Consider the following 17,763-nt stretch of genomic DNA (forward strand, 5'->3'; position numbering starts at 1 on the left):
GGGATTCAGAGTGCAGGAGGAGGAAGCAGCGTCAGGGAGAGAAGGTGGGCCCACCCACAGCCACACAGGTAGTCAGCGTGGGACAGATCAGAGATTCTCTTAGGTGTGGGGCCGTGGAATTGAGTAAGGTCATGCTCATGCCTGACACGTCCTAATTCTCAGAGAAGCTTCAGGCCATGGCCTGCAGGCTGGTAAGCTATCAGAGAGTGGGAGAGGCACTGACCAGCACGATGCCTTGGCCAAGCCTGGATCTTGGCAGAGTCCAGACTGAGCCTGCGGGCTGATGTCACTCTCCTGCAATGCCCTCCAAATCAGATGGAGCAGTAACGTCAGAGGCAGCACTGATTCAAGGTGAAGATTTCAAGGGGACTGGGTTGGGGGGAGGGCGGTGGCCCAGAGAGGGGCCAGGGAGTTCCAGGTGCCTGCAGGAGAGGGCCTGGAGAACACAGACTCTCCAGAGGGTAGAAGCCAGGAGGGCTTCACAGGAAGAGGAAAGCACTGGAAGGGTGTGTGGGGGGTCTGGAGTCCCGACAGGTGTAAAGCACAGCAACCGTGTGAGATCAGGGAGAGGGGAATAAAGTGGGAGAGGGGGAGGCTGTGGGCAGAGATGATGGGTGCAGAGGGCGCAGGTGTGCTGGGAGACGAGGCGCTGAGGTCCGGGGTCCTGCCTAGGGGCTCTGTACCTCTCCTGTCCCCCCCACTTCCAGGCCATCCGTCCGGACTCACCGACCACAGTCAGGTTGACCTGGGCCTGCCTGCTGCCCAGCTTGCTCTCCACCAGCAGCGTGTAGCAGCCGCAGTGCTCCTGGCGCGCGGCCAGGATGGTGAGCTTGCTGCCGCTCTCGCTGTTCTCCACCTTGATGAGCTCGCTCTCCTGGATCTGAGGGAGGGAGAGGGCAGCGCTGGAGGCTTGGGCCAGGGAGGGAGAGGGGAGCCGAGCCCACTCCCCACTCCAACGGGAGCAGCTGCAGGAGCCGTGCGGGGTCGGCCTCCCCCCGAGACCCCTCCTCTGCTGCACCCAGAGCCTCGTCTCCCTGAGGGGTCCAGATCTGGGGCAGGCACGGGGTGCTGAGCAGGGGCGGGGGAGGAAGCCTGCTGCTGCTGCTCTGGACCGGATTGGCGGCCTCCACCCACCTCTCTGGGACAGGGTGCTGGGGACTGAGGAGGTGGCCGAGGAAGCCCAGCCCTCCAGGTTCCAACCCTCTTCTATGCTGTGCTGTGAAAACCGCAGCCACTAGCCACATGTGGCTATTTAAACTTCAATTAAATGGAAACAACCCAAATATCCATCAACTAATGAATGGAAAAATATGATATGTTTAAAATGTGGTATATCCAGACAATGGAATATTATTTGATCATAAAAAATAACGGAATGCTGATTCATGCTACAACACAGAAAGCAGCTGATAGCTGCCAGGATCTGGGGGAAGGGCGGGAATGACGGCTAATGGACCTGGGGTTTCTTGTGGGCTGATGATAATATTCTGGAATTAGATGAATTGTTACGGCTGTGTAACCACATTCAAAGGGCAGGTTTAAGAGTGAATTTTATGGTATGTTAATTATATCTAAACACAGCTATTATAACTTTTAATTACTTAGAATTTAAAATTCAGCTCCTCAGTTACACTAGTCACAGTTCAGGTGCTTAAGAGCCACATGTGGTTAGTGGCTACACACTGGGTAACTAATATGGAACATTCTCATCGCTACAGAAAGATTCAGAGCCGAGACTTGGCTCAGTGTCTCTGAGAGGGGATGAGAATCTGCCTGACTTCAGACAGCACATGCTTCAGGGTCGTAAAGGCCAGCTTCTCTTCTTCACCTTTTGAGACCAACCCTCTGTCCCTTCCTGGTCCTCGTCTCTCATTTCTGGGCTTTGTGACACCTTGAATGGACTGGAAATAGAGCAACAGAGGGTTCAGAAGAAATCTTCACACGCTCTGCAGCTTCCGATCCAGCCCCAGCCCACTGTTCCGGGGCCTCTGCGATTCATGCATATGGGCACGCACTACCAGTGTGCGCTCTGCGAGTTTCTTTAAAAGCTGCTTGTTCAGAATTTCAAACGTTTTCCTCGTAGGACCATGATTATACATTGTAGCTTGATTCTGGGCCAGTAAGTCAAAATTCTATTTAATGTACAATTTATGCATTCAATACTCAGATTCACTTCTATCCCTTCAGCACATGGGTAAGTGTGAGCTGTGACCTCAGATTGGGTTCCCGCGAGGCACGGAATCACAGAAAGCTTACAGGGCCCGAGTGGACGTTCAGGTTAGACGTTCCATTTTCCTGACTTTGAGCAGAATTCTAGACTGAGATGTCAAATCAGGTGGGAACCAAGAGTGGTTTCTATTTCTTCCTTCATACTTTTTTCTATTATACAAATAGCCTAGAAAGCAGGTATTATTAGTGGATCTGGGAGAAAGGTTATTTTAAGAACTCCTGTTTGAGGGGCGGGGAGGCCCCGTGAGGAGGAGTGACGCTGTCTGTTAGCACACTTCTCGTCCCTTTCGGCCCAGCGGCCATGTGGGTCGCTCTCGGGCCGCTCCCCTCTTACTGACCTGCTTCCGGAACTTCATCCAGGTGCAGGTGATGGGCGGGGTGCCGGTCACTTTCCCAAGCAGCTCCACCGACTCGCCGGCACGCACCTTCTGGTCCTCAGGAAACTGGATGATCTGAGGGGGCATGGCTGGAGAGGAGGAGGGCACAGTGAGTGGGGAGGGGGCTGCAGACGCCCTGAGCTCCTCTGATGCTGCTTCCACCCTCGTCTGCTGCTCCTCCCTCGCCTTCCGGAAGTTTCAGGGTAAAACTGCAGTGCTCACTGCTTCCGAACACCTGAGCCGATGGGCCTGTTAGGTTTGTTCATCTCTTTATCCTGATTCCCTCAGAAGCGGGTCCACACGACTAACACGGCATGATTTTCCATGCTGGTTGCTCTAGAACTTGTGCCACGCCCTAATATTTTGAATCTACATCCCCACTCTCTTATCAAGTAAACAGTACTTCTCCTGTTAACCTCCAGGTCGCCCTGGCTGAGAGGCTCGAGACGGTTCATGCTCCCAAACGTCTTTCAATGGAAAACAGATAAAGTCCCATGACAAGGACGTACAGAGCAGAGCATTAAAACAGCACAAAGCGGTTCGCCTCACAGGGGCAGAGGGTGAGGCAGAACTTTGCAGATGGGATAGGAGCGTCATTACCGAGACACTGTCCTTACAGGGGAAGCAGGAGAAAAGACAAGCAGGGAGAGGGGTGGGGGCCAAGCTGCGCAAAGGCTCCAGGGGCAAGTTCAGCCTGAATTCTGCTTAGTGAGTGCGGGGTGTCCTGGGACCGCACACCCAGTGGTCAGCTGAGCAGCACAGAGGAAAACGCCTCGTGGCAGATGGCCCCTGCCCACATGCCGCTGGGACCAGTTACCTGCTTTCGAAGGCGTCCTGGGGGCAGGTTTCTTTTTCACAGTTGCATCACCTGAAACAAGGAAGTTCACAGGTTATTTTTCTGTCAGTTCTGCTGGTTCACAAAGCCCCTGAATCCCAGGAGGATGCAGAACTGCCCACTGGCCCTTCAGCTAGATCGAGCCCTCTCTTGTCATGCCTTTTCTGGAGCTCTTGCAGCCTCACACAGACAACCTCAGAACCAAATGAATCTCTATTCTTGGAGGGGTCTTTGGAGGGGGTTGCTAAAGCCTTCATTGTGGGAAAAACTCCAAAACGCTTAAGCCTCCATTGTCCATTTTCATGAGGATAACCCCAAACTCACTAACTATTCTTTCACTCTAACTTTCAGGAAACTCAGAAAGGAAATTATGTCAGATAAACCAACTAAAATTAGTCTTTGGTGTAGATCCAAGGGTTCCTTTGGGTTACAGACGGTGGGTTGGTGGCCTTCATGTTTTTAATCCTTGTTGAATGAGCGAGTGAATGAATGAACAAATGAATGAACTAACCAACTGTCTCCTCCAATCCCGCCAAGCAATTCACATAAAAAAAAATGAACCAAACAGAGCAGTTTTGCAGCACAAACCTATTTATACAGATAAACAACAATGTGGTAAATATGCAGAAATCGCCTCCACTAGCTTCGTGGCTTGTTTACATATTTCTTTCAAGCCTTGCTCAAAAGCTATCCAATCTATTTATCTAAGTGAAATGAAAATCGACACGCAAACAAATACCTAAATGTGAATGTTTGTAGTGGCTTTATTTATAATTGCCCTAAACTAGAAGTTATCCAAATATCCTCAGCTGGAGAATGGAAGAACTATGGTGCCTTTATGAAATGAAATACAATTCATCAATATAAAGAAACAAACTATAGATACATGACATGGATAAATCTCATCAGTGATTCATCTCTTCCGGTAAGAGAAACCAGAACCAAAAGCTACATACTGTGTAATTCTATTTCCATGACATTTTAGAAAACGCAAAACTACAGAGACAGAGAATAGATTAGTGGATAGGGAGAGGGGCTGGCCATTAAGAGGCACCAGGACGCCTTTGATATTTTATCGTGGTGGTAGTTACATGACTACATGCATTTGTCAAGGCACTGTGCACTAGAATGGGTGAATCTTTATATTATATCTTAACACAAAAAATGGGGAAAAGTCACTTAACCAATGAGCTCTTCCCTAACCACTCTGCATCCAATACCAACCCTCCACCCTCAGCACTCTTATTATGCTCACTCCACTTTATTTTGCCCCATGGTACTTATCACTATATACAAACTATTTATTTACTTATTTTTCCCTTAGCCTCCCCTCAATGTATAATAAGCTGTATACCCAATGTGCCTGACACATAGTAGGCACTCCATAACTATTTATTGAATGAATAAGTTTATGTTAACAATTACTCTTCCATAAAGTTTTGCCTCTGTAGATTACAGAGAGGCAGTGCTGTGTCCTGGCTTGGACATGGAGTTGCTTTGTGACCATGCGTAAGGCAGCTAATTTGTAGATTGCCAGTTATGCATCAGTGAAACGGGAAGAGTGCTGCTGCCCCCCATGAGCCCCAAAAGGGTGGTATAAGAGGCTGATCCCTGGCAGAAGCAGCAGAGCACAGAGCTGATGATGCCCAGGCACATGGCTGAGCCCAGTGCGAGGCCTGCTTCCATCAAGTTCACCCTGGTTTGGGGCCATTATCGATCTAGCTGTCCAACTCATAAAAACTTAATGAGGCCCTACAAGGTGCCAGGTGAATGCCAGTCAGCACAGACTCATGGCCCGGGAACTGAGGAGAAAACCAAACAAATGTAGGAATCTTGTCCTTGAGAGCTTAAACGTCAAGACTCGTTTTTTTCTTTTGGCATAAAGGACATTCATGGGACAACTGGAAAAGCTTAACTAAGTCCAGTAAATTAGAGCAGTGGTAGTCAACCTGGTCCCTACTGCCCACTAGTGGGCATTCCAGCTTTCATGGAGGGAGGTAGCGGAGCAACCAAAGTATAAATAAAAAGATAGATTTAACTATAGTAAGTTGTCTTATTCTGCTAAACTTAGCAAAAATCCAACATAAAGTACTTGGTAAGTAATTATTATTATATGCTTTAACTTGCTGTAACTCTGCTTTATAAATTTTATAAAGTAAAGTTAGTTCCCTACTTTATAAATCACCATTACTGTGGAACTGGTCGGCGGTTAGAAAATATTACTACTAACAGATACAAAAGTGGGCGGTAGGTATAAAGAGGTTGACTACCCCTGAATTAGATGATAGATGGCATTGTATTAATGTTAATTTTGGGCTTTGATCCCCAAATTATGCTTCATAAGAGGTTGTGTTTTTAGGAAACATACACTGCAGAATTGAATTGTAGAGAATAACGTACGTACAACTTACTTCCAAACTGCTCATAAAACGTGCATGGGGTGTGGTGTGTGTGTGGTGTGTGTGTGTGTGTGGAGAGAGGCAGAGGGAAACAGATGGAAAAAAAGAAAAAATGTTGATATTTGAAGAATCTGAGTGGAGTATACAAGATTTATTTGTACTATTTCCACAACTTTCCTTTAAGTCTGAAGTTATTTCACAATAAAAGTTAAATAGAAAGATTAAAGAATAAGTTTGCCCAGCCATCATGACACGGCTGTTCACACGAAAGCCAAGTCTGAGAGAAAGATCGTTGTTCTGAGTGATCAGGCAGTCCTCACACAGAGAGCATTACAATTGGGTTAGAGGCCACCTGGAGATCCTACAACTCCTGGGGTACAAGGTGCCCAATTGGGAGGTTCTGCCTTACAGAGGAAGGAACTGGTCACCCAGGTTCAGCTTCGGTTAATGCAGCAGAAAAGAAAGTATGAATAAGAGACAGAGGAAAAGGAAAGAAATGAGGGGTTAAACAAGAGGGAGGTACAAAAATTTTTTAGAGAATTCTTGCTTGGATGAACGGAGAAAAATATTGCTGGATTATGACACCTGGGAGTGAAGGATGAGTTTGGCTTGGTCCAAGTGAATGTGGTAGATGAAAAAATTTAATCTGTATGTAGGCAAACAGCCCAGGATCAGAACTCAGAGATCAGAGAGAGGTTGGTGGAGACTAGATGGGAAAGATTTCAGGATCAAAAATGGAAACTGTGAGGATGGGTCCATTCTTTGGGGAAAAGAATGCAATGAGAGATGAGAAGGGGCCAGGGTCTGATCCCCGGAGATGCCCACAGTGAGGAGTGGGACTCCGAGAGGCAGAAGGAGGGCAGTCACTGTCACCAGGGCTGGGAGAGACGGGCACTGGGAAGTGGGCTTGAGGCATGACCCGCACCCGGTGATGGGTGGTGTGGAAGAGGCAGAAGGAGGGCAGTCACTGTCACCAGGGCGGGGAGAGAACAGGCACTGGGAAGTGGGCTTGAGGTATGACCCGCACCCGGTGATGGGTGGGACTCTGAGAGGCAGAAGGAGGGCAGTCACTGTCACCAGGGCGGGGAGAGGACGGGCACTGGGAAGTGGGCTTGAGGTATGACCCGCACCCAGTGATGGGTGGGACTCCGAGAGGCAGAAGGAGGGCAGTCACTGTCACCAGGGCGGGGAGAGGACGGGCACTGGGAAGTGGGCTTGAGGTATGACCCGCACCCAGTGATGGGTGGGACTCTGAGAGGCAGAAGGAGGGCAGTCACTGTCACCAGGGCGGGGAGAGGACGGGCACTGGGAAGTGGGCTTGAGGTATGACCCGCACCCGGTGATGGGTGGGACTCTGAGAGGCAGAAGGAGGGCAGTCACTGTCACCAGGGCGGGGAGAGGACGGGCACTGGGAAGTGGGCTTGAGGTATGACCCGCACCCAGTGATGGGTGGGACTCCGAGAGGCAGAAGGAGGGCAGTCACTGTCACCAGGGCGGGGAGAGGACGGGCACTGGGAAGTGGGCTTGAGGCATGACCCGCACCCGGTGATGGGTGGGACTCCGAGAGGCAGAAGGAGGGCAGTCACTGTCACCAGGGCGGGGAGAGACGGGCACTGGGAAGTGGGCTTGAGGCATGACCTGCACCCGGTGGTGGGTGGGACTCCGAGAGGCAGAAGGAGGGCAGTCACTGTAACCAGGGCTGGGAGAGACGGGCACTGGGAAGTGGGCCTGAGGCATGACCCACACCCGGTGATGGGTGGCGTGGGAGAGGGCAGGTATGGTGGGATCATGTCGGAAGTCACTCCAGAGCCAAATCTCAAGTAAACAGGTACGAAGTCAGCTAACCCACCAAGAATTCTGGAGGTGAAAGGGATAAAAGAAATGGGTGACAGAGGAGGAATGTCAAACTAAGGTTTCTTCCAAGAGAGAAAGAGTCAAGTATGAAGGTTAGGAAAGGAAGAGCTCAAAGATGCGAGACAGCTGACCCATGGTGGCACAGTGGATAAAGCATCGACCTGGAAATGCTGAGGTCGCCGGTTCGAAACCCTGGGCTTGCCTGGTCAAGGCACATATGGGAGTTGATGCTTCCAGCTCCTCCCCCCTTCTCTCTCTCTGTCTCTCCTCTCTCTCTCTCTCTCCCTCTCCTCTCTAAAATGAATAAATTAAAAAAAAAAAAAAGATGCGAGACAGGAAGAACATGGAAAAGCCAAATCCCTCGGGAGTGGACACTGGATCAAATGTGAAATACCCAGGACTGGCTGAGCCATGAAGCCCTTGATCTTCTTCATCCAGGCTTTTTGGAAGGGAGAGGGTACAGCTGGAAGAAAGAGGCCCTCCAGCGAAGAAGAAAGGTTTCTATCACAGCCAGGATCTGACCTCCTGTGGAGAGCAAAAGCCATCTGATCAGAGGAACCTTGTAGAGGGCTGTTGTGGGCTCAGTTGTGTCCCCTTTAAATTCATATGTTAAAGTCTGAACACCCAGTACCTCAGAATATGACTGTAAAATAGGGCCTTTAGAGAGGTAATTTAGTTAAAATGAGGCTGTTTTAGGGTGGGTGGGTCAGTTCTAATCTAATCTGACTAGTAGCATAAGAAGAGAAAATTTGGACACAGAAGAAAGGCCGTGTGAGGACACAGTGAGAAGACAGTCATCTACAAGCCAAGAAGAGAAGCCTCAGAAGAAACCAAACCTAACGACACTTTGCTTTTGGGCTTCCAGCCTCCAGAACTGAATGCATTTTAAGCTACTCAGTCTGTGGTACTTTGTTAGGGCAAATTAATGCGGCTATGGATGGGGTTCTTGGGGTCAGAAAAAAGGCTGACAGTCCCTGGAGTGGCGGGCCAGGAGTTGGTAAGGAGAGGGCAGTGGCACAGCGTGAAATCAGGTGACGCCAAGTCCCATCCCATATTCCCGGGAGCCCTGGGTAGACCTATGTGCCAGCAGTAGAGTCTGAACTAACATCCATCTTTCTGTGTTACAGTAAAATGGAATTGAAAAAAAGTTTGCAGTTCCACCAGAGGAGATTCCCTGTGGCTAAAGAGGACCTGTGGGGCTGTGGGGCTGTGGGGCTGCGTGGCTGGCTCTGCATCTTTCTTTGAACTCTGGCATGAACACCTTTCTTTCTTATTTTATTTATCTATCTATCTATCTATCTATCTATCTATCTATCTATTTATTTATCTTAAGTGAGAAGCAGGGAGGCAGAGAGACAGACTCCCACATGTGCCCAACTGGGATCCATCCAGTAAGTCCCCTATGGGGTGATGCTCTGTCCATCTGGGGTTGCTGCTTTGTTGCTTGGCCACCAAGCTATTTTAGCACCCGAAGCAAGGTCATGGAGCCATCCTCAGTGCCCAGGGCCAACTTGCTCCAATCAAGCTATGATTTCGGGAGGCGAAGAGAAATAAAGAGAGAGAGAAGGGAGAGGGGTAGGGGTGAAGAAGCACATGGATGCTTCTCCTGTGTGCCCTGACCAGGAATCAAACCTGGGACATCCACACACTGTGCTGATGCTCTCCCACTGAGCCAACAGGCCAGGGCCTCATGAACACCTTTCCAAAGACCACATCCTTGTTATCCTTCTCCTCAACACTGCTGAAGACTACTGTGATTCTGTCTTTTTTAGGCTCAACATACATGGCATCATCACTCCTATAATGGATAACTGCTCTGTTTTCTCCTTCTTTGCCCTCTTCCTCAAACTGGAAGTATTTCTCAAAGAAAGGCAAAACAATTTCGTTTTAACACGCCAGTCTGATGCACAGTAGAATCCTTGGATGCAGGCAGATTTTCAAGGTTGTATAGCAGAGAGACATTGTATCCTGATTCTGGATTTACCAAGCAACTACCATACACTCTCTTCAGTAACTCATTAGCACCAAGTGCCTGATGTTCCTTGTAGAATTTCAAAGAAATACTGACCATCACTTTTGTTTTGGGTGATGGGTACATAACATAATCAACACTTCAAATGCTATAGAAATGTTTACCTGAAACCTATGACTCTTTTTGATCAATGTCACCCCATTAAATTTAATTTTCTAAATAAAATAAAAAGAAATTAAAGTTGCACAAATAAAGGCAACACACCTCTCTTAAAAAAAAGTTTTATGCTTGTTTGTTCGTAGCTTCTGCTGTTTGAATTAGTTAGCATTTGAAACTGGTTTGGTTCCCATCAGTAAAAACAATTTTAAATGTTAACAATGTTCTGTATCCTACTCTATACATATTTTATACGACCATCTGCTGCAAGCCATTATATTCCGGGTTTAGGGGAACATCGTTTACAGATTGGAAAGCAGAGTCAGCTGACTGTAAAACCTGGTTTCTCATAGAGAGGCGGAGTCAGTGAGTTGTATCTCACCCACAGTCACATCACCCTTTCTCTCACTTGGCTCTTACCCCAACCTAACGCAAGCAGGGCACCTCACATTGTTTCCATGTCATGAAAAGGAAGATGGATTTGCATAAAAGTCAGATGACTTGCTAGGTTCAAAACACGTCCAAAACCCAGACCAGGACCGTCTCCCCATACTGCTGCTTGTCCCCGTTTCCCCCAAGGTCCCTCCCCACCCACATCCAGTCACCAATATATGTCAATTCCATCCACTAAAAACCACCTCAGTCTGCCACTTGCCACAACCCCACTGTCACCATTCCAGTGCTAACGATGCCACCTCCTAGGCCTTGCCATCCATCCATCTGCAGCCAAAGCTGTCTTTCTCAAATACAGATCTGATGTCAGTCCACTGTTTAACCCTCTTCAGTGACTGCGCACTGCCGCTTAGGATCAGGTCCAACTCACCTTACAAGGGCCTTGGAGATCTGTCCCTGGCTTTCATCTCCAGCCTTTGGTGCTCAATATCAGTAGTTCTTAAAATCTAGTGTAAGTTAGGATCGCCTGAGAAACTGCACAGAGTGCTGGCCTTCCTGGGATGCTGCTGCTGCTGGTCCCTGCACCAGCTTCTGGGGAGGGGGGCACTGCTCTCTACCCCGAATGCCTTTCAGTTTCTGCAATGCCAGGCCTCTGCCTTAGTTCTCTGCTGACTGTTGAAGATTCTCCAGGCAGGTCTCCGCTCACGGATCACTACTGCGAGGCTGGGTTGCATGTCTCTCCGAGGGGCTTCTCAACACCCACTACAAGGCACTGCAACTGCGGAAACCTGCCTCAACGTGCATATACGACTGCAAGCTTGGTGGGGACAGAAACACGAGCCATCCTGCTCACCTCTGTGTCCCCAGTTCCCAGCACAGTACTTGGCACATGCTTGAAAAATAGCTATGAAAGGCATGAGTAGAATCCCTGAGGATCTCTGTTAACTTGGAAATTCCTGAGAACACTCCTGGGCTCTGATGCTGAGTCTTAAGTCCTGGGGGCTTGACTCCTTGTGCAATTTCCCATGGAAAGGAGAGGCCTCCTGGCTCACCAACGAGATGGACCCAGCCAGTGCTGAGCCTTCCACTCTAGACAGGAGACCGTCTGGGAGAAGTGAGTAGTCCGATAAAAACATCACGATCAAAGCTTTGCCTTTGGATGCCTCAGGGAAACCTGGGCAGCGGGCCGGCCAGCCTCCAGCTGCCTGCATGACCCACCTTCTGTTTCTGCCCCAGCCTGCCCAGGTTCGAACCTAGTCCTGGCCTCCTGAGCCTTCCTCTGTCCTGGCGGGGAGGCCAGCACCCTACCTAAGTTTCCAGACTGTTCAGTCTGAAGCCATCTGAATCCATCTCTCCAGTGAATCAAGGGCAGAGAGACCAGAACAAGAATTTGGGAGATATTTACAGAGCTTGAAGGCAGGTCTCACAGAGTCAAAGGGCTCAGAGATAACAAAAAGCAAGGGAAAATTAGGGAGGTCGCCTGGACAGCCTTGGGTACAGGGAGGTCCCTGGATCTCTGCCTCTCTGGGGACATTGCCCTTTTTAGGTAGTTAACTAAAAATAGACATCAAAATCTTCACAAGTCCCCAAATCACCATTAACTTTTTGCCAAAGGCTCCTGATGGGGACTTGGGGGGGGGGGTGAAGTGTGAAGGGAGCAGCCCCACCCGACAAGCTGTGTCGGAGCAGGAGGGTGGAGGGGGACCTGGGTGGAAGGCTGAGTCCTGGTGCCCGGTGCTGGGGTAGGCTCGGGGCTCCGGGCCACTGGACACCACCTTCCCTGCACACACCAGGCCCCTCCCCGTTCCTTACAGATTTGTGCAGATACATTGGCTGTCTTCCCAGAATTAGCATCTCTGGGCAAATTTCCTGCAAGCATCCCTCATAGCAAAGGCTGCCACGTAAGCTTCCAGAGGAATACTGCTCCTCGTGACTGACTGCAAACGCCCCTTGCCAAGCCCCCAGGACACAGGGCGTCAGGAGGGTTTGGGAGAGGCCGCCGGCACTGCTGAGACACCGGTACCAGGGCTGCTAGACTGGCACCCTCCAGGCCCTCTCCGAGGGGAACCCACCCTGCCACTTAACTGGCTTGTCGGAGACAGTGGGAGAGCTGGGAAGGGGCTGAAGCAGCAGCTCCTGGGTGGTCACAGGGTCACGAGCCTGGCAGGTGGAGGGTGGTGGTGGGCACCGTCACTCCTCACTTTGGTTGGGAGTAACAGGGCGTTGGTACCAGTTTTCAGAGACATTCATAGAAATAGCCCAGCTTCTCCCCCAGGGTCCACATCTTTCACTGTCAAGTGAGTCTTGATGCCAAGTCTCAATCTCTCCAGCATTTATTTATTTTCAGCTCCGTGAATCCTATCAGGATTTAACATTCCCCATGACCTGGAGAGAATATTTAAAAGAAAGATTTGATTCCAGGGAACCCTTTTAGGAAAACTGGACACTGCCTTTGACATCCAAAGGCGCTTTCAGGTGACATGACTGCTGGTTTCGGAGACCCGTGAGGAGGCCAAAACAAAGATATCTACAAATATCATAATCTGCGAGACTTTAATTTTAGTTACTAGGGTCACATATTCCTATTAGACCAATTGTTTAGAGAAAGAGAGAGAGAGGGAGAGAGAAAGAGAGAGAGAGAGAGAGAGATTTGTTGCTCCACTTATTTATGCACTCATTGGTTGATTCTTGTACGAGCCTTGACTGGCGATGGAACCTGCTATCTTGGCGTATCAGGACGATGCTCTGCCAACTGAGCTACCCAGCCAGGCTTACAAGCATCATAATCGGATGGTCCATCATGGCGCCTGAAGCCAAAGTGACCGAGGACAGGCATGGAATGCTAAGGGGCATTCTACCTGCATCTTCTCAAATTCCGAAACATGGTGGAGGCAGGGACTCTTCAAAGCATGGAAGCTCGTGAACCAATTTGAAAAATCAAATATCTGTTATATTGCCGCTTCAGGCCAGACACTGACGATTAAGAGATGGACAGGCCCTGGTGTCTGTTCTCAAGTTGTAAAAGCGTCCTATAGATACCCATCTTCCTCTTTTCTAAAAGATCATCAGCTCTACAGACTGACAGGAAAACCCCCGAGTCTGTTCCTGCACTTGCCTGGCCTCATCTGTCTTTCCTAAAACCATTTCTTGAGCCCCACTGCTGTCCTTTTCACGCACAGGCGCATTCAGCTTCCTTCCCGCTAGCACACCCTAAACCTGGCCTTGGGCGTGAGACCCCCTTCCTGGCAGGATGCTTCTGCTGCTGCGGAACACAGCGGTGCTGGCTGCAGCTCCCCCATCAGCCACAGCGGCGGGGAGGGGCTGGGGGTGGGGGTAAGCTGACCTCACCGAGCTGTCACTTACAAAGAGCTCATTCCACTGAATGGCCTGATGTCAGAGCTGGAAGAGCTGGGGTCAGTCGGAGAAAGTCCCCATTTGACAGGTGAGGAAGCCAAGGTCCAAAGGCTCTGACCAAGGCCACATGTTCAGTTAATGACAGAACCAAGACCTTTGTCCCCTGCTGTCTAGGCAGTGGCGACCTGCCCACGCCCTGTGCCCACACCCACTCAGCTCAGGGGCGGGGTTCTGGGTGCCCCTCTCCTGGCACGTGCACTCCTCTCCTGTTCTTCTCCAGAGGCCGCAGACAACCTGCTCTGGGCTGGAGGAGTCAATGACACTCCAGGTGCGCTGCCATTAAATACCCATCACCTGGGGAAACCAGCCATAGAGGATGCTGGGACAACTGACAAAAACTGAGTATAGACGTGGATTAGACAGCAGTATTGGTTCAATATTAAATTTCCTGATTTTAATACTTGTATGTGGTTACATTCCTAGGAGATATACAATGAGGTATTTGGAGGTCAAGGGCATGATCTCTCTAATTCATTCATAACTAGAATATGTAGATCTGTATCATGAACATGAATATATACATGAACATACACATAGTATATACATATACATGATATATTGTAAATATATATCTGTACAAATATATGACGAATGGCAAATATTATATATGATATAGACATACAGAATGATAAAACAATTAGAACAAATGTAAATAATTGGTGAATCTAAGTAAAGCATATGCAAAAGTTTCTTGTACTATTCTTGCAACTTTTCTACAAATTTGAAATTATATCAACTAAAAGTTATTTTTAAAATTCCCATTGAGAGGCATGCAGCAAACACCCTGACAGGTCTCAAGATCCAGGGAAGCACGCCCTCTGTCCCTCTGCCCCCCAGGTGGGCAGACAGAAGCCCTGCCCAGGCGTGTGGACAGCACAAAGCACGGCTCCGAGACTGCGGCGAGGCACAGCGTGTCTGTTGTGGTGGAACAGAGAGCGGGGGCGGGAGCGTTCACAGTTCCACATCTTACCAGTGTGAGACCCTGGCAGGAAAGTTTAGTTCTCTAAGCTCAGTTTTGTCCTCTGTAAAATGAGGACAGCTCAGTAGGGTGAGACTTGACTGAAGTGACACAGATCAAGCACCTAAGAAGGTGCCTGTAGCACGGGCACACGATAAATGCTCGTTTTGTGTGACGAGCAGATGATCTGGAGTCAGGTGTCCTCACAATGTTCACTCTAGCATCTGTGCAGCTCCTCCCCCCAACAATCATCTCCTTCCTCCTCCATTAGCCACACTCTTCCCCTCCTTCATAACCTGGCCAGGGTCTGCCCTAGCCTGGAATCCTCCCACACGACCCTCCTCACTCCTGTACTTGTGAGTCGGGGGCTGGCTGGCTAATGCACTCTGTCATTTTCTCCCACCCTTCCTCTGGGGGCGGGGCAGGCCGGCTCAGCAGTGGCGGTGCCCCCAGGGGCTCTCAGGCCCTGGTGTGGATGAGTGCCGTCCACTCTCACACAGCAGCTCACTTAGAGGACTGAGCACGGGAGCTATGGTGGGAGGGTGTGCAGACAGGGATCTGGCCACAATCTGACAAGAACACCTCTCAGCCTTCCCTGGGTCATTGGCAGGAAAGATGGATTTCCTGGTGAGAGCAGGTACTTCCCAGCCCTGGACAAAAATGAACACACTACACAGCCAGGCCTCTCAAGGACACGAGTCCATGGGCCTTCTCATGGAACCAGAGGTATCTGGGACTGCGGATGGCAGTGCCAAGAGGAGAAGAGCCAGTCGCAGAGGTGCACAGACTGTGATATATTTGCATATATAAATGCAAGTGCACAGAACAAAGTGGTGAATATATCTGAGGTTTGGGGGGTAGATGAGAGGTCTTTCAGAGGTACTTGGTATATTTTAATACTGTTTAAAATGTTTAAAAAAGAATGCATGTATACTTAACTTATGTGATTAGTAAATAATACAAATTGTCCCCCAGTGAGAAGAACTGCAGTGCAGACCTAAAAGACACCCTCTTTATTCCCCACTCGGGCAGCTGCCTTCCCAGGCACCTCCAGGGAGTAGCAGGTCGGGGGACGGGGGTCTGGGTGGATGGGCCAGCAGAGGAGTTCTAAGTGGCCATTGCTGTGCATGGAGACACACTTCCACTCCGTTGGGGACAAGACGCATGTCGGTAATTCTAACGTGAAGGCTCTCTACATAGAGTGAGGCTGCCCCTCAGCAGGCAAGCAGCGTCTGCTGGAGCTCGTCCAGTCGTGAATGCGCTCATCCTCTGCAGAGGTGACGCACTTGCTGCCAGCCCCGGCTGTCCCACCAAGCAGCCCTGGGGACTGAGCCGCTTTCCTGCTCCCGCCGGAGGGGTGAGAACCCAGGCTTCCAGCCTCCCTGCCACAGAGCAGAACATCTCTCCTGAAAGTTTGGACACTGGGGCGGGTGCCTGAGATCCCCTGAGGACCTGGGCCTGAGGGGTCCCGAGATGCTCACCCTCAGGAAGGCTGTCGAGCAGAGCTGTTCTGCTTCTTAAACCAGCAGTGCAGGGGTCCTAGGCTTTCCTGTGCAACAGCTGGTTTCCAGCCTGACCTACCACACACTGCAATGGCCTGGGAGCTGAAACAAATACCAAAGTCTGCCCCCGCCCTGAGATTTTAATTTCATCTGTCTGGGGCGCAGCCTGGGCAGCAGTGTTTTTAAAAGTTCCCCAGGTGGATCTAATATGCAGCCAGAGTGGAGAGCCCCTGCCTAGAATTGGATGATGACAACCTGGGAGTTTTCCACAGCCCTCTCCTCTCCAGGGCAAAGCGCCTGGCCAGTCTGCTCACTGTCTCAGCTTGTTTTTCTCTTTCCCTGCTCTCCTTTGACCCCGCTCACCTCCCTCAGGGCCTCACTGGAACGGATGGACCAGCGCTGAGGACAGGAGGCTGCTGCTGACCTCCCTGCCTAACGCCCTGCGCTCCTGCCTGTGCCCCAGTGCTGGTGAATGGCCTGTCAGACCCCTGACTCACTAGCCCTGGGTGTCTTCTGAGATCCCGCATCTCTCTGCTCACAGTTCTCACAACCTGTAGAGCATGGGCGTAAGAAATCCTGTGGCAAGATACAATCATTAACTCACTTTACCAGGGTTTTCTTAGAATTGTTTATGTGCTTCCAACAACTTATTAAAGGCCCACTCTTGATCATGTGAGGGGCCGCATATGGTTCAACACCCATGAGCCACGGTAATTCCAAAGCGGCAAGCCCGACACCCCGAAGGCTGAGCAGCCCCCGACGGCCTGGCTGGTATGTGCCAGGGAGCCAAGCTCACCACTAGAAAGGGACACAGGTTGCTTTGAAAACAAGAGTAAAACCGAGTCACAGAACACTGTGTTGTAATGGAAAGAGAGAAACCGTTTTTGAATTAATCAAGCTCAATCACTTTCCTCTACTAGTATCGGCATTTAAGGGTTTATCTTGTCTGTTTTTTAAACATAGAAAGTGTGTGTTAGGGATGTTCAAGCAATCCCACACTCTCTGTTAAAACTGGAGGGTTCAAGGCATAGTTCTAGCAAAATTAGACCAATACTTGGTCAGTAGGAGAAGCCTAGCTGCTGTGCTATGACTTCTGTGGACTCAAGGCACTTTTGCCTCTATTAAAGAAAAAACCCAAAAAATATACATATACAAACATACAAATTACATTTCCAACTGCATTGGTATAAAAATAAATATATTAATATTATGAATTAAAGCATTTTCTTTGACCTAAAGTTTATGCTTTCCTTCTAATTTTATAAGCTGCTAGGATATTTTCCTGGGCCTGCAGAAGTACTGTGGGCTCTACGCTCCTGGGCTGGAGGTCAGCGCGCCCTAAGGGCAGCTGAGAGAGGGAGAGAGCCTGTGTCCCCACAGGAGAGGGCCCTTCCCCTGGGCCAGTCATAGCAGGGAGCAGGGCATGCTGACAGGGGCACCGGAGCAGGCCTGAAGCCCAGCTGTGCCCTCAGGGCACTTAGAGCGGAGGAGGGAGAATGAGGCTGGACTCATCGCCATGCCCAGGAAGCAGACAGTCAATGGCAGAAGGCAGCTGCTGAGTGCTACAGAGCTCACGGGAGGGGGCTGCTTCCAGCTGGAGCAGGATGAGCTCTGGGATGAGGTGGCTCATCAGTGGGAGCATGACCCACGAGAGAGGTGCCGGAAGGAAGGTGT

At 49.9% G+C, this 17,763-nt stretch overlaps 1 protein-coding gene and 1 pseudogene across 4 annotated transcripts in view; both read right to left on the reverse strand.

Annotated features, from left to right (window-relative positions):
• Positions 1-17,763, reverse strand: part of MYLK (myosin light chain kinase) — a 302,110-nt gene that overhangs the window by 54,118 nt on the left and 230,229 nt on the right. For all 4 annotated transcript variants that reach the window (XM_066241755.1, XM_066241756.1, XM_066241754.1 and 1 more), the window contains 3 exons: positions 3,424-3,474; positions 2,568-2,695; positions 727-880 (listed from right to left, as the gene is read on the reverse strand). In XM_066241755.1, coding sequence (XP_066097852.1) covers positions 727-880; positions 2,568-2,695; positions 3,424-3,474 — 333 coding nt within the window. The remainder of the gene's footprint in view (positions 1-726; positions 881-2,567; positions 2,696-3,423; positions 3,475-17,763) is intronic.
• Positions 7,120-9,792, reverse strand: LOC136312162 (actin-related protein 2/3 complex subunit 2 pseudogene; annotated as a pseudogene).

Source organism: Saccopteryx bilineata, chromosome 8 (genome assembly GCF_036850765.1).
Source record: "Saccopteryx bilineata isolate mSacBil1 chromosome 8, mSacBil1_pri_phased_curated, whole genome shotgun sequence".
In the NCBI taxonomy this organism is placed as follows: domain Eukaryota; kingdom Metazoa; phylum Chordata; class Mammalia; order Chiroptera; family Emballonuridae; genus Saccopteryx; species Saccopteryx bilineata.